At 52.1% G+C, this 20,163-nt stretch overlaps 6 protein-coding genes across 6 annotated transcripts; 3 read left to right on the top strand and 3 right to left on the bottom strand.

The window, feature by feature from the left end:
- Positions 1-222: 222 nt before the first annotated feature.
- BO66DRAFT_41111 (uncharacterized protein) lies at positions 223-670 on the bottom strand. The gene is made up of 2 exons (XM_025649273.1): positions 640-670; positions 223-564 (listed from the first exon to the last, which is right to left on the bottom strand). Exon 2 carries the CDS (start codon positions 498-500, stop codon positions 288-290), a length of 213 nt encoding a protein of 70 aa, XP_025506054.1. The 5' UTR covers positions 501-564; positions 640-670; the 3' UTR covers positions 223-287.
- Positions 634-1,509, top strand: BO66DRAFT_41090 (uncharacterized protein). The gene is made up of 2 exons (XM_025649266.1): positions 634-1,117; positions 1,402-1,509. The coding sequence occupies exons 1-2, from the start codon at positions 767-769 to the stop codon at positions 1,426-1,428; spliced, it is 378 nt and encodes a 125-aa protein (XP_025506053.1). The 5' UTR covers positions 634-766; the 3' UTR covers positions 1,429-1,509.
- A 1,090-nt stretch (positions 1,510-2,599) lies between these two features.
- BO66DRAFT_318435 (RNP domain protein) lies at positions 2,600-4,525 on the top strand (the record flags this gene model as incomplete). Its single annotated transcript, XM_025643602.1, has 8 exons — positions 2,600-2,819; positions 2,925-2,991; positions 3,194-3,287; positions 3,345-3,485; positions 3,544-3,595; positions 3,680-4,125; positions 4,178-4,331; positions 4,386-4,525. The coding sequence occupies 8 exons, from the start codon at positions 2,600-2,602 to the stop codon at positions 4,523-4,525; spliced, it is 1,314 nt and encodes a 437-aa protein (XP_025506052.1).
- A 1,891-nt stretch (positions 4,526-6,416) lies between these two features.
- BO66DRAFT_40864 (SLM1 family PH domain-containing protein) lies at positions 6,417-9,278 on the bottom strand. Its single transcript, XM_025649135.1, has 3 exons — positions 8,628-9,278; positions 8,081-8,568; positions 6,417-8,018 (listed from the first exon to the last, which is right to left on the bottom strand). Exons 1-3 carry the CDS (start codon positions 9,160-9,162, stop codon positions 6,543-6,545), a joined length of 2,499 nt encoding a protein of 832 aa, XP_025506051.1. The 5' UTR covers positions 9,163-9,278; the 3' UTR covers positions 6,417-6,542.
- A 4,036-nt stretch (positions 9,279-13,314) lies between these two features.
- Positions 13,315-14,369, bottom strand: BO66DRAFT_469942 (Tim17/Tim22/Tim23/Pmp24 family protein; the record flags this gene model as incomplete). Its single annotated transcript, XM_025652751.1, has 4 exons — positions 13,315-13,625; positions 13,706-13,900; positions 13,986-14,105; positions 14,186-14,369. The coding sequence occupies 4 exons, from the start codon at positions 14,367-14,369 to the stop codon at positions 13,546-13,548; spliced, it is 579 nt and encodes a 192-aa protein (XP_025506050.1). The 3' UTR covers positions 13,315-13,545.
- A 462-nt stretch (positions 14,370-14,831) lies between these two features.
- On the top strand, positions 14,832-19,809 carry BO66DRAFT_390349 (ubiquitin-specific protease UBP2). Its single transcript, XM_025646985.1, has 11 exons — positions 14,832-14,973; positions 15,049-15,779; positions 15,833-16,040; positions 16,092-16,137; positions 16,189-16,589; positions 16,648-16,736; positions 16,793-17,330; positions 17,386-17,986; positions 18,041-18,461; positions 18,519-18,765; positions 18,839-19,809. The coding sequence occupies exons 1-11, from the start codon at positions 14,952-14,954 to the stop codon at positions 19,369-19,371; spliced, it is 3,837 nt and encodes a 1,278-aa protein (XP_025506049.1). The 5' UTR covers positions 14,832-14,951; the 3' UTR covers positions 19,372-19,809.
- The last annotated feature ends 354 nt before the right edge of the window (positions 19,810-20,163 follow it).

The following is a 20,163-nucleotide window of genomic DNA, read 5'->3' as shown; positions in this document are numbered from 1 at the left end:
CTTATCTTTTCCCTCCGTTCCTTCGACCCCCGCCCACTCATCCTGTCATCATCCGCATCTGCATTCCACGTCCTCTTCTCCCATCCACTCATCCGCCTCCCTTTCCACTCACACACACCTTTTATCTTCTGCCCTTTTCCCTACCTCCCCTACTCTGACCGTTTTTTTGCTGCCGCCTTCACAATTGATTATCCAGAAACCATCATGGGTGGGTTTGTCTTTCGATTGTCTCTCGTCCCGTCCTACTTGCCTTGCTTTTCGTTTCCTGCCTCATTGAATCTTCCTCATCACCCCTCCCTCCGTGGATAATACTTTGCCATCCTCCTCTCCAGACGAGCCAGGCCAGTGACTGCACGTTCATGTCTGGTGCATCCGCAATGCCCTCTCCCCTGTAGACGCCGTCCAGTCGAGCCCTTGCCCGAGTAAGAGACACAAGAAGCCAATGATACACAATTGGAGAGAAGGACGAAGGCTGTGGCGTCTATGCCACCCTCGTTCATGTCTCTTATCAGTTCACTTCAATTGCTGGCTGGCATGGAGACCATGTCAGGTTCCAGGTTGTCTCTGAAGCTGTCAGTCAGGGTGACAAGAGGAAGCGGGCAGCGGGAAGAAGGGGAACCAACGAGGCCAATCACATACGGTGGACCTGCAGGTTGAGGAGAGACAGACACGGGCCGCCTGGAACCATGAGTGATTGTTGACTGACTGCTTGCTGGCTGGCTTGCTGCTGCTACTGCTGGTGGTGGTTGCTGGTGGTTGCTGGCTGATGGGTGTTATTGTGCTCCTACTGCTGCTCTTGTTCTCGCTGCTCTTGCTCTCACTGCTCCTACTCTTTCTTCCATTCTACTGCTACTACCTACCTACCTACCTACCTACCTACCTACCTACCTACCTACCTACCTACCTACCTACCTACCTACCTACTACCTACCTACCTTACCTTACCACCTTACGATTACTACCACTACTACCACCACTACCACCACTACCACTACCACCATCGTTTCCGTCTGCCAACCAACGAGTGTTCGTTCCCTTTTCCCAACCCAACCCCCCCCGCCGTCACCCTCCTTTATCTCTTGCTCGCTCTCTCGCTCTTCTCTACCTTAGTTTAAGTGTTGGTCTCGCCTTTCTTCGGTTGATTACTGATTCTACCCTCTCCTCCCTCTCCTCTCCTCCCCTCTCTCCCTCTTCACATTCCCATCTCCATCTTTCCTTTCCCCATCGTTCCCCTCTCCTTCTCCTCTACTTCTCACCTCACTTGCTTCCCATTTCAATCAGTTCTCACTTCCCTTTTATCGTCTTCAATCTTCCTAGCTTGGTAAATTCCTGGATGGTTCCTTTGTCTGTTTAAACCCCGACCATTGGCTTGGTGGCTTACCATCTAGATCCGGTGTGCAGCCGACGTGTATCGACCTCACCAAGTAAGTGTGGGATTTTCTTCGATTGTGTTTTCTTGGTACTGCTTTGTGTTGTGTAGCGAAACGACTACTTTGTCCCCTATGATCCTTCGCTTCTTCATCCTGGACAGGAATCGAGGCAAAGGGCAGAGCTAGAGAAGAGGGAGGTAGGCACTGCGAACGAGAGAGTATGGGAGAGGAGGAGGAGGAGGAGCAGCAGCAGGAGGAGATGAACCACCGGGTCCCCACCCGGGCGGTTGTAGCCTTCCTCTTTTTGCTGCTGCTCTGGTGGTGCCGGTGGCTGCTGCTGGCTGCTGCTGGCTCCTCTTCTCCGCCTGGGGCAAGACGCACCGACCACTTTATCGTCTGCTTCTCTCATGCTTCAGTCTCGCGACCAGGGCTTTTGTCTTGTCTTCTCTTATCTCTGCCTTCCTACCTGCCTAACTACCTGCCTACCGATCCTCATTGTCTTTCTTTGCCTTCAACTGGGATCTCAAGTCTTGCTTTCTCTTTTCTTTCCATACTCCATTACGGGTCGCCTCCCCACTGTTCAGGCAAGGTCCTTTTTGAGTCGTGCTGCTTGATTCCCAGTTGAGTCTGGCCCGCACCGGGTCCGAGAGTCACCTGACTACCTATCTTACCAGCCCGGCAACTCGGACCAATCCATCCCTCCCCCTGTGCTGCCGCTGCCGCCGCTGCTGCTGCTGCTGCTGCTGCTGCTGCTGTTCGCTGCTTTGCTGCTTCCCGACTCCTCTCTTCCCTTCAACTCTTCCCAACTCATTCCCATCTTCTGTTACCCGTCCGTCCCATCTTTTATCCTTTCCATTCATCCCACACCCAACACTCATCTCCTCCCCCTCCTCCTCCTCCTCCTCCTCCTCCTACATTCCTGTCCCAATTCTGATTAGGGACCTTGCGCGCACATTCTCCACCTCCTTTCCCCTAATTTTCCCTTTCCTTCCGCACGTCTTTTCTCCCCTCCGTCCGTGCCCGGTCTTACCTGCGGCGCGCTCAATTCTCGCTCCTCGTCAATGTCTCCACCCGCCTTTGACGATACTGACCACGCCCAGCGCGAGAGGTCCCGTTCTCCCCGTCGCCGTTCCCGTAGCCCCCGACGCAGCCGTCGTTCCTACTCTCCTCGCAGTCGCTCACGCAGTCGTGAGGACTACCGCCGTTCCGATCGTCGTTCCCGCTCGCCTATGAGTGCGGCTCAAGGCCCTTCTGGTGGTCATTCATCTTCTGGTTACGGTGGGCGCAGCAGCTACCCGCCTCCGGCTCGGTCATACGAAGAACGCGCTGTTCACAAAGAACAAATGATGCAAGCCGTCCGCGAATCGTCCCAGCAAGACCGTCGGGTCTATGTGGGCAACCTTTCCTACGATGTCAAGTGGCATCACCTCAAGGATTTTATGAGACAGGGTGAGCAGGGTCACATCGTCTCGAGCGTCTGGTTCGCTCGTGTCGTCGCTATCGAATTTGAGGGCTGACTTTGGAGGGGGATTCACCCGCGTTGCGTGTCTACAGCTGGAGAAGTTATCTTTGCCGATGTCTTGCTTCTTCCCAATGGAATGTCGAAGGTGGGCGCCAATGCGTAGTGTGGCTGGTTTTTTTTTTTCTGCCCTTGTTGTTATTCCTGGACTCTCCCCTTCCCTTTCCCCTCTCGTTGGTTTGCTTGTTATGGACTGTTTGGGTTGACGGGCTGGGCCTGGCCGTCCGGGATACTGTAGGGATGCGGGTAAGGACTTCCTGGCGCTCAATGATTTTGTCGGAACGCCTGCTGACTCTTCGGGTAGGATTGTGGAATACGCGACCAGGGATCAAGCGCAAAATGCGGTCAACACCCTTAGCAACCAGAACCTGATGGGTCGTCTTGTCTACGTTCGTGAGGTAGGTCATGACTCGGCTTCAGCTATCAATAATTGCCGACTGATGGGATGGCTGTAGGATCGTGAACCCGAGCCGCGTTTCACCGGCGGACCTTCGCGTGGCGACTTTGGCGGTGCCGGTCGCGGCGGTTTCGGTGGTGGATTTGGCGGCGGCGGTGGTGCTGGTGGTGCTGGAGGTCGTCAGCTCTTCGTGTCCAACGTAAGTGCGGTCACTAAAAGCAATAAAATTGACGGAGAATTGATGGTGGGATGTCTAGCTTCCGTTCAACGTGGGTTGGCAAGATCTGAAGGACTTGTTCCGTCAAGCCGGTAAGTCACTCTAAACGGAAGGGCGCGGCGCCCTTTCAAGGGCCGCTTGCGTGAGTTCCGCTCGGACAGCAGCTAATTCTGTAGCTCAACAAGGTGCGGTTATTCGTGCCGATGTTCACACTGACGCCACCGGTCGGCCCAAGGGCTCCGGTATTGTCGCGTTCGAGTCCCCTGAGGACGCTCGCAATGCCATTCAGCAATTCAACGGCTACGACTGGCAAGGTCGGCCCTTGGAGGTCCGTGAGGACCGCTTTGCTGGTGCCGGTCCCGGCTTTGGGGGCCGCGGTGGCTTCGGAGGTCGTGGTGGTTTCGGCGGCGGTTTCGGCGGCCGCGGTGGCTTTGGCGGTCGTGGTGGTTTCGGCGGCGGCTTTGGTGGTCGCGGCGGCTACGGCGGCGGTCCTGGCTACGGCGGCCCTGGCGGTCCTCCCGGCGGCCCCGGCTTCGAGGGCGTCGCTTCGGTTCCTCCCAACCCCTTCACTGACTTCGCCACTTCCGGCGGCGAGAAGAGCCCCGTCATCTACGTGCGCAACGTGAGTTGAACCCTGACTTCGTTAAGAGTATTGGTGACTCATCCGGATATAGCTGCCCTGGTCTACCTGCCACGAGGACCTCGTCGACTTGTTCTCCACCATCGGCAAGGTTGATCGCGCCGAAATCCAGTATGAGCCCAATGGTCGCTCCCGTGGCACCGGTGTAGTTCAGTTCGATAGTGCGGACACTGCTGAAACTGCTATCGGTATGTGCAGGCCATTGCATTAAGGGCTAGTCCTTTTACTGACTCTTCACGCAGCCAAGTTCACAGGCTATCAGTATGGTGGTCGTCCCCTGGGCATCACCTTTGTCAAGTACCTGAATGTGGGTGGCCCTCCCGCGGACGCGATGGAGGGCCAGGAGCCCACGGCTCCCATTACTCAGGATCAGATCATGTAATTGTACCGGCCCGATGGAAATATCTCGGCTTTCGGAGGATTTGATCGAAAAAGTTTGCGATGTATGACTCCGAGTGGTTTAAAGGATCACCTGTCGGCGCGGGCTCGCGTATGCTGATTACCTTGAAATATCGCCCTTAACCTCATTCCCCATTTTCGATATTGTTTGTGTTCGATCTGTTCGATTCAAGTCACCTGTTATGACGTGTTTTATCGCTGCTTAGCTCTCGTTATATGTTTTCTCATCTCCGGCGATCTGGTTCCGTGGGGATAAATCAGACCTGGTTTGAAAAGTCCAAGAATGTGCGTGTGTACGCCGGGGTATGGGATGGGGTCTTGCGTCCGATGCAGTTGTGGTTTCTGTTGACTGCCCCCGACAAATTGATGGATCTGAACAGAGGATATGGTTTGGTGATGTGTTGGACCATCCCGTATTCGGTAGGTCTGGTAACGTGCAGTGGTAATGCGGTAGGCTGTGGTAGGCTGTGGTAGGCTATGTACAGTAAGTTCTGCAACATATTGTCCGGTGGGAGACTGTGGTTGTTCCCTTGGTCTCAACGGACGCAATCACGGGATACACCCGAAGACAACATCCATGTACAATATAGTTGGTCGTTGCCATCATATTTGACTATCTTATTCATGCACACTGGAATTAAGATAAAAAATGGCACAAACCCGTGTATACGTGGACTGCCATAATACATAAAACGTAAAAGATTAAGAATAATTGCACTCGGAATTCGCTCCTACTCAAGACAATACCTTCGTCTTAAATTACACCCAGTCTCGAAATCTACAGGGAGGGTGCAAGTGGTAGAGGTGGGTGGTTTATTGTACTTTTCCAAGGAAACGGACGGTGGTCCTCTTTTCATCGTCTGATGATTCAGATCTTCCTCACCATGAATGGTTAGGCCGGGAGGATGGTTACCACACAGACTGCAAATTCTTTTATCGTATTGTACGGAGTACCGTAGAAAGTGCCAGAAGAAAGTCAAGGGAATATGATAGATCCAGAACCGATACGATCAGAAAAGCCAGCTTTGAGCAACACCTAGATGGACTCAAACAGGAAGGGAATAAGAGAAGCAAGCAAAAAGAAAAGAAAAGCTCATCATCGACTCGACCTCAGGCAGCCAACACTCAAACAATGGTGATGGAGGGAATTGAAATCAGTGATGATGATGAGAAATGGGTGAAATAGATACAAGAGAAGTGTAAGTAAGTAAGAGGCAACAAAGAAGTAAAGCAAGCAAGCAAGAAAGAAATCAGGAAACGATAACCTTGAAGCCAAGACCCTTGAAGCAGAGAGCACTGGCTGCAGTGCAATGAGAAACCCCTCAGCCGATGAACCCAACCGACCAACCAGCCAGCCAACCAACCGCCTTATCCGTTTCCGTGCCGCCCGGCCACCCGGGAGTCTAACGCCTTTGTAAAGAGAAATAGAAAAGGAAGAGGTGACGAATATTGAAATAGAAAAAAAAAAGTTCAGCCGTGGTCAAAGTTCACTTGACCTGTCAAGCTGTACAGTAACTAACCCCCGGAGGGAGTTGACTGCCCCAATCCGGTTCCCGCTAGTCGAATCTGTCAGATTTTGTGACACAGAACGCCAAGAGCGATGGAGTGCACGGTTGTGTGAAATGTGTGGATATATAAAGGGACTGGGAAGAATTTGGGGTGAGATTTGTCAAAGTGAGGATATTTGAATTCTGTATCTCTCCTTCCCACATCTTGTTGTTGAAAATTTGTTTGTTGGTATGTGTCATGCATGAGAGCTCCTCAAATATGATTGAAGGTCAAAGGCGCACACATATCAGGATCACCACGTCATTGTCGTCAGGTCGTGAAGATATACAAAGGGAAAAAACATAGGAAAGGGTGTGACAAAGGAAAATGCTTTCTTGGGGTTGCAGGACTCTTTTCTTTCCGTCGGAGCTCCTTCCCCAAGTCAGCAGCATTTCAGATGATGGTAGATGGCCATTCGTCCAAGATTACCCGATCACAAGGGCTCCCTGCGTCTATGGCGACAGGTTATTTGCAGGAGGATAGTGGCCTGGAATCTGCAGTTCAAGAGTGGAGACACTGCCCTTGGTTTGTGCGGGAGGTCGTTTGGCACTGCCATTCTGAGTGACGGCCATGTCAGTGGCAACAGTGCCGACAGACGGGCCAGCATGTATAATTCCCTCATGGTCGGTGGTTGCCATGGGCTGCTTGGCTGCGCCGTCGAGCTCAACCCCAACGATATTAACATTGGGTTCCTCGTGCTCGTCAATTGAGCTCGGAAGGGTGTTGTGTGTGTACTCTGTCCCATTCGTCGCCGTGGGCGCTGTTGAGGCGCTTTCGCCGCGGTTGCGCTGGCGGGTCAAAGATGGATCTCGCGAACTCGTGGAACCCATGCCGTTGACGAAGATGGCCTCGCCAGTCTCTCGGTCCTGATAACCTCGGTGGTAACCTTGTTGCGCGGGCTGAGTTTGCTCATTATAACCTCCGGCTCCCATCCATGTGCCATAGTGGCTGTCGTGCCTTTCTACTGGCTGGGGATACCCTTGATTCTCCAAGTGGCTGCCATTTGCATCACCATCGGTCATGGCGCTACTGAATGGTCGAGGGTCAGAAAAGGACCCGGCCGCCGCCAGCAGGTCTCTGTCACCGGAGCTCTCACCGCTGGAAGGCGACAGAGGCGCTTCTAAGTGACGATCTATCTGGACATCGCTGGGAAAGCGGCCTCCTGGTTGACGGGGCTGCGAAGTGGGACGCTCTTGGTACAGGACGGCTGACTCCGCAGAGTAGGGAGTCCTATCCGCTTCATCCTCATCCATTCCATCGCTGCTGTTACGGAAACTGGCGCCACTCACGGTGCGGACATGGCGTCTCACGTATGCGTTGCGGGCCTCGCCCGTCTTGGACATGAGGCTCTCAATATCTTCGTACCAGGCCATCATCGTCTCATGGGTTTCTGCGCGGAAGACCCACGAGTGACCCCGGTGCATGGTTCCGGTCTGTCTTCCCTTGAGCATGAACTTGTGCGAGGTCGAGTCGGGCTGCGAGTGCGACCCCAGTTTCTGATCCAAGAGGTTTAACGACATCACCGGTTGTTGCCATGCGACGCGGTCGGCGGATTTGAATTCATGGAGGTGCGTGGGTGACAGGACATACCAGCCGGGCGTGTAGCTCTTAAGATACTTGCTCTTACGCTCCAGCATACCCGACCGGACCTCTGCGGCGGCAGGGTGGTCCTTTCCTGGGTAGGTGATGCTCTCGATATCACGAAGAGGCACTCCGGGATCAACCAGTTCGTCAGTGTCTGCAATGAATGCATTCCACTCATGGTCGTGTGGCATCGAGATGGGTCCAGCGCGGAGTTTCTCGACGGTGTCGTAGGCTTCGTCAGCCTCCCGCTTGAGGATGCTGGCATAGGCGTTGTAGGCCTTCTGAATCTCACTGACAACAATGGATTCGAGCTCGCGACCAGAGTTCTCCAAGTTCAAGAATGCCTAGATGCTTATTAGTGTCTGTCGCGCATGGAGCATCGAGACGAGGAACAACCACAACATACCCGATGCAAATAATTCTCTTCTTCGATCTGTTTCTCGATTTGTTTGTCCACACTCAACCGAACAATGAAAGGATCGCCCTTTCCAGAAGTCGCAGATGGATCAGTGTCGACCAGACCCAGGGCCTCGTGTAAGTGTCGAACGGCCTTGCGAGTGGCGTCAACTTCTTTGTCGACAGAGTTTCGGAAATCACCCGACAGGCTGCGGATCTCCTTAGTCTTCTTCTGCAGATCATTACGGAGACCCATAAGCTGATTGACAACCTCGCTCTCCACCTCGGCCGCCTTAGTCGCTTCCAAATAACCTTGGCGGTGAAAGTCGCGCAAGATCTCGGTCGCATCTGCCAGACCACCCGACTTGAGGAACGTCGGCGGCAGTGATGTGTTGTTCATGATGTTCGAGGCGGACATGAAGAGTTTCGAGCGTGTTTCGTACGACTTCTGCACTTCCTTGAAGAAGACGATAAGATCTTTGAGGATTTTGCGCCACGCTGTCGCATATTAGCATGTTGCCTCCTGGATCGTTCTACTGGATATGAGGGGTTCTTACATTGGAAGCGGTTAGCCAGTACCTCGGTCGGGCTTCCATCCGTTGGAACAGGAATATAGAATGCGCTGTTCGGATCTTCGCCATCGATGCCGTATTTCTCTCTATCGCCCAGGACGAGGCTTCGTACGCTACCCGCCCGCAGGCTTCTCTTGCTACCACTGCGACGCATGCTACCTCTCTTACTGAGGGAGGCCTTCTTTCTCAAAGTGCCGGATCTGGTCGGGGTTGCGGATCGAGATTGGGACATCTGTGAAGCCGAGCGTTGCATGCCGGCGCTCGACGGACCGTCCACAATAACGGAGCCGCGCTGGCTGGCAGCGTCGAACTCCTCGTGGAAGCGACCGGTGTGAGGGTGAGAGGTGGGGTCGGCGGCGTGGGTGACGTTATTGTAGCCGGAAGTACTGGCGATAATGGAGTTGGGTCGGGAACTGGAGCGCGCGCCGTATGCTCCGCGGTTTAGTAGAGAATCAGGATGCTGAGGTAGGGTGCCATAGGGGTCCTGCACCGGCGTTTGCGACCTAACGGCCATAGCCATGACTGGGCAGGAAAGGAAGGCGAGGAGAGGAGGAAAGAGAAGAGAGGGAGGAGGAGGGTGGACGAGTGGCGGTAGTCGTCGTGTCGCGAGTAAGAGTGCGGTAGTTTAGTGGAGTGGTGGTGGTGGTGGTGACGGGCAATGCAAGTCAGCGCAATCGGGCGGTGCAAGGCAGTCCAGGCCCGTGTGTCGATATCAATTCGGTCCGTCGTTGGAAAAAAAGGTCCGTTGCCGAATGCGGGCCGCGATCAGAGTTATAAGGGCGTCCAGAGTAACAATATATCATGAAATGCGAAGTGTTGAAGAAAGAAATGAGAATAGGGAGGACAGGAGTCGTAGGAGGAAGAGTAGGAGGGAAAGAGAGAGAGAGAGAGGGAGAGAGAGAGAGAGAAAAGGAGAGTCAATCTAAAAAGAACCAGCCAAATTGATCGGATCTAGTAGAGTCGTAGAAGGAGCAGGTAGTAGTAATAGTGTAGTATGGCTGGTTAATCGGAGGTGGTATTGGCTGGTTACCGGGGCGAACGACCTAAAGGGTCTCTCATTCAACTAGCAGAATGACTTTCACAGATAATACCCCTTCGGTCAAAAAAGAAGAGAGGCTAGAAGAATAGAAAATCATTCCACAGTCGATCAGGACGCGACGTTCGGGGGGAGATTGGGTCTCCACTGAGGGAGAAACTAGTTCGTATAGGATCGATGGGGGGTGGAAATGGAAAATGGAAAATGGGAAATGGGAAATGGGAAATTGGAACTGGGCTGGGCCCGGAGTAGTCGTAGTCTAGTAGTAACGTTACTAGTAAGTAGAACGGAAATAAGGAGACTCTCCAATTCAAGTAGTGACAGGAGACAATCTCTCAATCTGTGCAATCCAGATCGCCGTCAATGTTTCAGGAACAGTTGAAAGAAGGAGGAAAGTGTAGAAGAGTATAGGTAGGAGGTATAATGTAGAGAGTAAAGTGTAGTAGAGTTGTAGAGTTGTAGAGTTGTAGAGTTGTAGAGTTGTAGAATTGTAGATAACTCGAAAGTTACACAGTTCCCTTTCTTAGCCTCTGAAGGTTTAAAGGGGGGAAGTGGTTATATCCAGTGCCGGTTCGGATGACGTCTACCCCAGCCAAACGAACCAGATGGTAACTGCGACGTTATGACGCTTGGGACGGAATCCCCGGTCCCGACCTCTGAATTTTTCTTTTTTTTTCTTCTTCTTTACTCCATACTTTTCTTCACTTGACTTTCTTTATCTCTTCTCTGACCATACACCTTGTTTTTAGAGTTCTGTTTGCTGAGGAGGGGAGGAGAAAGGAGGGTGGCCAGAAAGTACGAGAAGAACCATTCAAGTATACTATACCTATGCAGCTACCGTACTACTATGCATACACATGTACTCCGTAGTCTCAATGGGTCTGGGCAACATGCACTATGGTCCGTTCCCCTTTTCCATTGGATTTATAAATATAGTCTCATAATCCAGACTCTCCAAAGATAAATTAAAATCTATAGAAACTCACCAATCTCAAACTGGAGTACAATAGAACACAGAACATAGCCTACCCAAAGGATGATCATCATCCCACGGTCAGATTCGATACAAACAATACACACTGCATGTAGGTACTAGGTACAAGGTACAGTTAGTAGGCCCATCGTCATTCTCATGACTATGGCGCCACCCAATAATCATGGAAAGAGAAAAGGGAAAGCCCACAATCCTTGCCGCTGATGCTATCTGCTGCTGCTACTATGGAGTATGGTTGTTCAGGTTGTGGTTGCTGCCTGCCCTCACTGCCCGAAGCATGATCTAAGTCTTTTACAGTACGTACATGAATCTCATGCATGGAACGTGGCTGGTGCCATGCATAACTAAGCATCACCCTTACCTTACGTAAGTCGGATTGTGGCTAGGGAGTTGGTCCCCACAGCTCTCGTTTTGCCTTCTCGGGCAGTGGCCGGGGCGGGGGGGGTTTGTCCGTCCAGCCAATCTACGGATAGTTTGATGCTGTATCTGCGCAATACTTCCTTATGCCTTTGATGGGAACACCCCTTTTCCAATCCCCTTCCTCCCCCCCCCTCCCCACCCCCTCTCCCTCTCTTGTTGCCGAACAGGTGGCAATTCTAATCAAACTCAGATGCACACAGGAGAAAAGGAGACTCCCGGGCGGATCTTCGGGAATGGATCCCTCTACACTCTCAGCTTCTTTTCTGGTCTTTCCCATTCGGGTATCGGCGAGGCAGCATTCCCAAGATTCCTATCGATCCTCGACGTCATGCACGGTTCATCCACTCCATGTCGATCCGGATGGATGCACCACTACGAGGTACACGAATGTGAACCACTGACACAGTATGTGAGGTCGAACCACCGATCCTGAGGTCAATCTCTTGCTGTTTCTCTCATCGATCGCGAAGCATCCAGCCCAATTCCACATACCAAAGGTCTGATGGCTCGCTGCTCGCTTCTCGCTTCTGCAACAACACTCCACATGACACCTTTTTCTCTCTGCAATGCACGCACCCTTGACGTAGCCCTGTCATCCACTTACCTTCCCTCCGGAATGAAACCAGTTAGCGCACGAACATCAGTTCCTCTTTCCTTGTAATTCAGAGAAGACATCTACAATTGCAATGACTTCACATGCACATCCGAAGGCGAGTCGATTCGCCGTCCTGGTTGATCAAGAGGAACAGAAGTACCGGTACTGTTGACGAGGAGGGGAGGAGGAAGAGGGGTCACCCCCGACGATGTGATATCATAAGTTCCCCTGCATAGATTATCATGCATCCCTTGACTCTGTGTCAATACGGAGTAGACAGCTGGGCGACCCATCAGCCTGGGTGAGAGTTTCATCCGGTGAACCTCGGAGAACGGCTGGTTCCCTTGCCTTTCTAGAAGCCCGAGAAGAAGGGAGGGATGGAGGGTTGCACTATGCGCGGTGCTTATCTGACCTGAGTGCGAAGTTAGTTGCCAATCTGCAGGCCTAATGTGAGGTAGCCTGATGGGAAGGCGAAGCTGTACTACCAAGGCGAAATACTTCTGCCTGGACATGCATAGCAGCGGAGATGATACTAAGGTGCAAGTGAAGCCTGTCTGAACGCACTTGATCAGATACAGAGCATTTGCGAACATACAAAACCACTCTCCCCTTCGGATTTAGCAATATTGCTCCCACGAAACGAGGTTCAGGTAGAGTGAGGTACTCAGTAGTAAACTCATCTGATCTAAGACACTAATCCCCGATCTAATGCTTGTTGCAGATGCCCGCAATTATGCGGAGAATAATCCCGCTCGCCTCCCACTGTCCTGCTCCTGCTCCTGCCACTGCCACTGCCACTGCCCTCCACTTCCTGCACCACATCCGTTAATGGATATAATAAGCTGGTCTTGGGGTCCGGAGACCTGGTTTGTCTATCCATTCACCCTGATGATTACTATTTCACAGTTGCTCTTCGCACGTCTCAGCTGGTGGCGACCGGACAGGCCACCTCAGGACTTTTGCCAGGGTGATGTAGCGCTCAGAAGCGAGTGGAGTTGACCTCTGTGGAGTCTTCATCTTCTGCTCCAGCTTGGATTCTTCCGTCCTCAATAAGTAGCAATTCAGTTCTACTAAGTTAGGTAGGTACGAACACCGTTAGCGTATAGTTCACGCCAAGCCCATATGTAAATGCACTTGAGCAAAGCACTCTGCAGCATCGCGATTCTGAGCAATGTCAGAGCAGAAAGGGCGCTTGAATATATTTTGTCTTTTGAGTGTCCTTGACTTACGATATATGCATGAAGCACATGTATCTTCTCTGTTGTATTAGTAGTTGGATGGTACCTTACCTGTAGAGTCTTGTACTTACAGAGACTCTCTGCTGCTTTGATAAGCTGACCGTGTGATTGGCCGGCACCCCTCCAGTGGTAATTTAAGAAATGCGGAGGTAGACATAATGCTTCGGTATGGCAATAGGAATGCCTGCAATTTCGAGACAGACTTCCTAGTGATCGAATAGCTAGCAATTGAACCATTCAAAATAAAAACGACGACCGATGGGTTTAAATTCGAAGCAGGGGCTATTGTTCTCTGCATCGCTGGAGAGATCGCGCGGCATGCTGAACCTCTGGCTCTTGCATGTATCATTTACTTCACTTATTCCGTGACGACCTTCCTTATCTTCAATGCAAGCCTCATACGTAGATATAATCCGCATTATGCGATTACTTGCGCTGAAATACCCGTTCTCCCAGCAAAGTTCAAAACACGAGTAAGAAAAAAGGTGCATTCGTGGGGACGTGCCAAATCTGCTAGCTGAACGGCATCTGGGTAACGCAATAATTTTACACAAAAGAATATATCGGAAATGGGGGAGAGGGAAGACTGCGCAAAGAGGAAAAATTCAATGAAACCATTTCTATGATGCAGGAACCTCGATACCGTATGCCTCCTTGATTCTCTCCCGCCGTCTCTCAGCATATCCAGGGCCGTAGATACCTGTTCGGATACAACGTTAGCTTTTGGCGGCGTTCTGCATCAAGTGTCCGACGATGCCGTTCATCATTTGGGAGACCTACCTCGTCCCTCACCCAGCTGAGCAAGAGTCTCCTCCCCGGAGGTTCTGTATGCCGTTCTGATCCGCTCCCGACGCTCGAACTCGTCGACGTTGGGATCCCGCTTCTTACCGAAGAACGAACCACCGGTGTATTCGAAAGCGCCGAGAGTGACGGCCAGGCCAACACCATAGCCCAGGACTGCGGGGAAAGTGCGGACTATTCGGGACTCGTCAGCGGTAAATCCAATTGGGGGAGAGGGGCATGTGATTGACAGCATTCAAAGCAATTGTGCAGCACTGACCTTTAAGTCCCAGAATAGCACCGGAGAAAAAACCTCCCAGCGCGACGTTGTAGTGGTCTTCCTTTTGACGAAGGTTGGCGGAAGCGGTCTTCACGAACTCGTAGGTACCTCCCATCGCGGCTAGACATGCGGTGTCAGTAACGGAGTGACAATTGACCCGGATCATGCTCCAATGGCCAGTTGCCATGGGATATTCGTACCGAAAATGCCGATCGTGCCGCCAGTCCTCGTGAACACACCCCATGGTCCGACGTTCTTTCTAGTCAGGGTGTTCTGGACGGCGGAGGCGAAAAGACCCACTCCACCAGTGAGCATGGTGGTTTTCAAGGTGGCCTGGAGCGCATCCTTGGGGTGGTAATCGTGTTCGTCGGAGTGAGGGGCCATGGTGGCGGTGGGATATGAGGTGGGTGTATGATGGGCTGTGGCAGCTGGGCTTCAAGTGTCGTCGCCGGACGGGCGTGGATGAATTTGGAGACGTCAGAGTTTCTGCCATGTGACACCGCCTATCGCCGGGTTTCCTTGAGGAGCTTCCCATTGAGGGCAATCTGGTAGTAGATTTCCACGCCGGCTGTCGGTCGCTTGTTCTTCTAGAGTACTGACATATTTTGGTAATTCCTCTCTCCCTCTATCTCGCTCTAGTGGCTTAGATGATTCATTTTGAACTTCTCGGAAATCTGTTGTGCTTGAAGAAGGACAAGATACGACCCATCAAGCTTGCCGCCAGGCCGAGTGCGGGCCGCTCACCATTCCCCGCCGTTGCTACCACTGTCTGGAGTGCCTCGTGCCTCGTACTATATTTGCACGAATCTAGTTCATATTTTCTGCCGTTGTCCGAGTGGTTCATACATCTCATCACATCTCAAACCCAAGTTCTCTCTAGATGACTGAATGGGAGGTCTTTTCTTAGAGCTTTGCCGTTGCCTGCCACAACCCCTCGCGCTGCAGTAAGCTCCCAAGAGCGTATCCATGTCATCCACGCAGAGGTCAGGTACGTACATTCCCTCGAGCCGGATGCGCCCACACAATTCTAAAGTGTATGTGCGGCTAACACTTTGCTCTACAGGCAGGACTGCTCCCAGTCTCGTACGAGCTCTTTGCGACTACGATCCTGTCCACCCCCCAGCTTCTGGCCGTAACCTCCTCTCCCAAGCTCCGCCCGTCTTTCCTGATTACTATACTGGGCCACCGGAGTACATCTCTCCTGCCGCATGCCCTCATAACTATGTGATCAAGTCGAAGCAAACCCTTGTGCCAGAGCCGGAGAGGAGGAGTAGCGCCAACCCTCCCAAAGTATCTGCTATATGCCGCAAGTGCCGATACCATCTGCAACTCGTCGTGCACTCCACGCCTACAATCGGCCAACATAGCCAAAATTCGCCAAACCATTTGCATCACCTGGTATATAAGTCGACGGGGCAAGATGTGACACCGAAGGGACAGACTGTAGAGACGTATGAGTTCGAATGCTCCTACCTCACGTGTCCTACCGTGGTGTCGGTTCGACTGGTCTCCCCTGTACTCTCGCAAGGATTGGTACAGCTATTGACGGATCCTCAGCTCATTCAGCAGCGAGCAGAGGAGGCCTTTGCGGCAGAACCAGAACGTCTAGAAGGCCTCGGCGTGCCACAGCCGATCACTATTCTCGAGACCCTCGGCGCATACCTTAATAATTCTTTGAATGCAGCTGACAAGGGCAAATCTATCTCGGCCAACAACAAGAGATTTATAACTTCCTTTGGTCTCGATGGTGTGCCTTGCAAAGATTTGCTGGAATTCCTGGGATTCACTGTCAAGGTTCGTACATTGTGTCTGGCCCTACTCGACCACCATGCCTGACTATCGTATAGAATGAAGGATTCTGGGAACCCCCGCGGACCAGTCCATGGACGGAACATCCATACCGGGACCAGCTCAAGATTTTCCTCGACGATGTCTTGCACGAGCTCACCGCACTGATAGAGCAGCGACCTGTGATGGAAAGAAAGGGTCATCAGGTGGAGAACCAAAGCGATCCAGCCATATTTGACTTGCTTCGTGCATTGGATGCGGCTGACTGTAAGTAAGGTCCGCATCTGCTGAATGAGTTCCGACTAATCATCATGCCAGACCCTAATGCAAGCCGGTCGAAAGGATTCCAACTTGCTCCTGCACCGTGCGTTCACGCCGTATCTCACTTCGCTAGCACTTGCTAACGGGACTACAGTTATTATGAGGATCTGGGCACTGTTGACGATATGTCATCCGCTACAATCATTGAAGCTTTCCACCGGCAGGTTGCAGTCGACCCCGCACGGTCGCCTTTATACCTGAAATGCCTCAAAGAGATCGGACAGCTAAGGGGCGGTGACGATGCCGCTGTAATCGAACAAGCGGTCATTAAAGCATACGCCGAAGGCCGATTCACCGAGGACGATGTTGCCGATGCTTATGAATACTTCGGTTTGGCTCATGACAACCCTCGGCTCACGGAAGATAGTATCATTGGGACGTTCAACGCGTACCTGAGCTCCACAACCTCGGCCCAGGAAGCAGAGTCTCGCAGACAGATGCGCATAATAGGCGAGAGCAGACGTAGTGACCGCATCAAATCCGTGGCGGATGATAGTAAGATTTTAAGAGCGCGATCCAGGCGCTTTTTGATCGCGGCTAACCCATGTGCTAGGCGTATCGACTGTGGAACAGGCCCAGGACTATTTAGGTGTCACCAGTGAAACTGCCGACGACTTCATAATCTCCTTGTTCACTGCCAAGGTCGGCCCCCGTTGATTGTGGCCTCGGCGTTTCACGGGCTAATGTGTTTCATGTAGGTTGAGGATGCTCCGTCAAACAGAGATCTTGCGCGGCGAGCTCTTGAGCTTATTGCCGAGGCGCGGAAGTCCGATGCTTTGAAGCACTTTCTCAAGACTGGTGAGATGACGGCCAGTGAGATGGATATTGGGGATGCGTATCGTCTCTTGCGCATTGACAATCGCACTGTCGACGATGATTTGATCGAGGCGGCGTATACGTGCTGTGTGGTAGAAGACCCCAGCAAGGTGGAAATGTACAACCAGGCCTTGCAGATCATTGGGAAGCATAAAAACAGCAGCTTTCTGTCGAACAAGGCCACTGGAATGGGCACTGGCTCGGACCGTAACTTGTCAGAGTGGCCGGTCGGGCTGCAGAACATTGGCAACACCTGCTACCTGAACAGCTTGTTGCAGTTCTACTTCTCTGTTCGTGGGTATCGCGACTTGATCCTGCACTTCGAGGATTTCAGCATGGACCTAAGCGATGAGAACCTGAGCCGAAAGAAAGTAGGATCCCGCAAAGTTTCACGGAAGGAGGTCGAGCGCTCTCAGCAATGTAAGTGCTTCTCGTTCTGTTGATCTAAGCCAAAAGCTTACCTCAGATGACACAGTCGTGAAAGAGTTGCGGACCTTGTTTTCGGAAATGATCACGTCTCCGTTTCCTTACGTCACACCAAGTCAAGAGCTCGCGCGGTTGACTCTCATTGGAACATCAAATGAAGAAGCCATTCGTCGCCGCTCTACTATTTCGACTTACAGGCCCGCAGCAGCCCTGGGCGAACTCGAGGGAATGCCCATTTTGGGCCCTCTTGGACCTCCGCAGCCCACGCAGGAAGAACAGTCCTCTAACGCAGCCGCCACTGATGTCCCACCTGAACAAACGACTGCGAAAGAGACGCAGCAACCTCATAATGACGACAAGGAAAATGAACCTCCTGTTGACACCACGATGGAGGACGGACAGAAAGTGACCCCGGAGCCCTCGAGCGGTCTTGTTCCTGCAGAGCAACCCGTGATTGCTAGCCAACCACCACCAGTACCCCCGCGACCTACCCCGGTCATCGATCCCCAGAGACTACTACAAGAAGAATTGGAGATTGGGGCCCAGCAGGATGTGACGGAAGTGATCAATAATGTGCTGTTCCAGAGCCAATGCGCGATTCGACCTGTTGCACACTCTTCCGATGGCGAACAGATTGACCAAGTGAAGGAGTAAGTTAAATAAGTGCAGACTAAGATATCCTCGCTAATAGCTCCTTCCTCCAGCTTGTTCTACGGCAAAACTATATATTATCTCAAGTCCGAGCAGGGCGTTCGTCCGATGGAAGAATGGTGGTGCGACATCAAAGTCGATGTGGCATCAGGTCCACGCAACATCTATGCAGCGCTTGACGGAGCGTTCGATGTGCAGAAAGTCAATGTTGACAATACCATCGCCGAGCGATTTGGTACTATTAGCAAGCTACCCCCAGTGCTCCAAATCCAGGTCCAGCGCGTCCAGTTTGACCCCCAAACGAAACGCTCCTTCAAGTCAACCCATCATCTCGGATTGGAGGAAACCATATACCTGGACCGTTACATGGATACTAAGTCGCCTGAAATCATGGCAAAACGGCAGCAGAGTTGGGAATGGAAAGCCGCACTGAAGGGTCTCGAAGCTCGGCAGTCAGATTTGTCACACGGTACCGTACGTTTACCATTGCCTCCCTCCTCAACTGAGAAAACATACTGAACACTCTCGTAGGAAGATAGCAAGGTCGATGTAGCGGGGTTGCTCGACGAAGCCAGCAGGATTCTTTCCGATCTCGAGAGTATTGCAGAAGAGACAAATTTCGTCGAGGATGCGGGGCCGTCGGCCAATGTAGAGGCTATGAATCCCGCAGATCGTCTCGAGGACGCAGACTCCGCCGACCACTTGTTTGATGTGGATACCAGAAAGCTTTGCGCGGAGGTCGATCGGCTCTCTCAACTAGCCCGTGCTGAGTTGACGCGTAAGTGCTTCCTCCTTCTCTTTGCCATGTCGTCTTTATCACATTATCCGCGGTGTCTCTGACTCCCCAATAGATGTCCAGGACGAGATCAAGAAGACTCGAGCCCTGATAGCCGACCAGTTTATTGAAAACAAAGATGAGGCATACAGGTTGTACGCCGTGTTCATTCATCAGGGCTCTGTTGAGTTCGGCCATTACTACATCTACATCTTCGACTTTGATCGCGATGTGTGGCGCAAGTACAATGACCAGGAGGTGAGCGAGGTGCATAATGTGGATGAAATTTTTCGAGACCAGGGCCAGTCCAACCCTCCCACGCCGTACTTCCTCGTCTATGTCAACGACCGGATGAAGCATGATCTGGTCAATCCCGTGCGCAGGGAATTACTCGAGATGGCGCCGGAGAATGGCTTTACTGCCATGGGAGAAGTCACGAATAAGGTCCCATCGACCGAAGATGTGGATATGAACCCGCCGTCATATGATACGATTTGGGCCGACCAAAGCATATCAGGTACGGGCGCCGACCACCCCATGAAGGAGGAGAAGGATTCCATCGAAGCAGGTTACAGCACTCATCCTGACTTACGTGACGTGGCGTGGTAGACTCCGGGGATCCAGCGCCAGGGCGACAATCCACGCCTAATCCCTTGAAGCGCAAGGGTTTAGATGATACGATGAGCGGAAGGGTTGAAGGGCGTTTTGAGTAACGCGAAGGACACAGCTTGTCAATATGGATTGCATTGTGTTTTTTTCCCTTCGTGGGGCAAAGTGAGGAACCGTCTTGCCAGAGCTAGACAGTTTGATTTTATCAGTGGGTGGATGGGTGCTTCCGTCTGCTGCAATGTTTGTTATTCTGCGTGGCACTTTCGATGACATAGTGAAATGCTGCCATGCAGAGGGTGATTGTTTGTGTTCAGTACGATATTCTTTGCACATGCATCTGGTGGATTATTATGTATGCTTTACTGTAAATAGTTAGTGCGGTTCAGCGTCACGACTGGTTGATGATGGGGACGATGTATACACCCAACACACATGGACACACTTGAAGAAAATCATTCAGAAGACTTCGATCCTGCTTAGTCAGGGGGCCGATCCGATGGGGGCCGCGGCTCGGAATCGGACCCGATGCCGACCCTGCTTGTTATTGATCAACTATGGAGTAGACAATGAAGACCAAATTGTTTAGAGTCAAATTGCAAATGCAATACTCGCTTTGACTCTAAAGACTCGTTGTACCTAGTATTATCCAGGACACACCAAATTGGTCAAGTGAAAGGCAGTTGTTGGCCAGACTCCGGCTCCAAACTCTCCAGTGCGGAGACCAGCCAACTAACCGTGGGACTAATCCATGCGGGGGAAGGGTTGGCATTTCTCAATCCGGGGAAGACGGCA

The sequence above is a fragment of the Aspergillus aculeatinus genome (assembly GCF_003184765.1).
Source record: "Aspergillus aculeatinus CBS 121060 unplaced genomic scaffold BO66scaffold_13, whole genome shotgun sequence".
NCBI classification, from domain to species: domain Eukaryota; kingdom Fungi; phylum Ascomycota; class Eurotiomycetes; order Eurotiales; family Aspergillaceae; genus Aspergillus; species Aspergillus aculeatinus.
This window is presented reverse-complemented; position numbering and strand designations above follow the sequence as displayed.

Coding starts and splice junctions, on each gene's coding strand:
- BO66DRAFT_40864 (XM_025649135.1), bottom strand. CDS start 9,162: ATGGCTATGGCCGTTAGGTCGCAAACGCCGGTGCAGGACCCCTATGGC. Junction 8,569..8,627: donor ACTGGCTAACCGCTTCCAAT/GTAAGAACCCCT, acceptor AATATGCGACAG/CGTGGCGCAAAATCCTCAAA. Junction 8,019..8,080: donor AAGAGAATTATTTGCATCGG/GTATGTTGTGGT, acceptor ATAAGCATCTAG/GCATTCTTGAACTTGGAGAA.
- BO66DRAFT_390349 (XM_025646985.1), top strand. CDS start 14,952: ATGTCATCCACGCAGAGGTCAG. Junction 16,138..16,188: donor TTCCAACTTGCTCCTGCACC/GTGCGTTCACGC, acceptor ACGGGACTACAG/TTATTATGAGGATCTGGGCA. Junction 17,987..18,040: donor CAGATTGACCAAGTGAAGGA/GTAAGTTAAATA, acceptor TCCTTCCTCCAG/CTTGTTCTACGGCAAAACTA.
- BO66DRAFT_41111 (XM_025649273.1), bottom strand. CDS start 500: ATGAACGAGGGTGGCATAGACGCCACAGCCTTCGTCCTTCTCTCCAAT.
- BO66DRAFT_41090 (XM_025649266.1), top strand. CDS start 767: ATGGGTGTTATTGTGCTCCTACTGCTGCTCTTGTTCTCGCTGCTCTTG. Junction 1,118..1,401: donor TTCTCTACCTTAGTTTAAGT/GTTGGTCTCGCC, acceptor TCCGGTGTGCAG/CCGACGTGTATCGACCTCAC.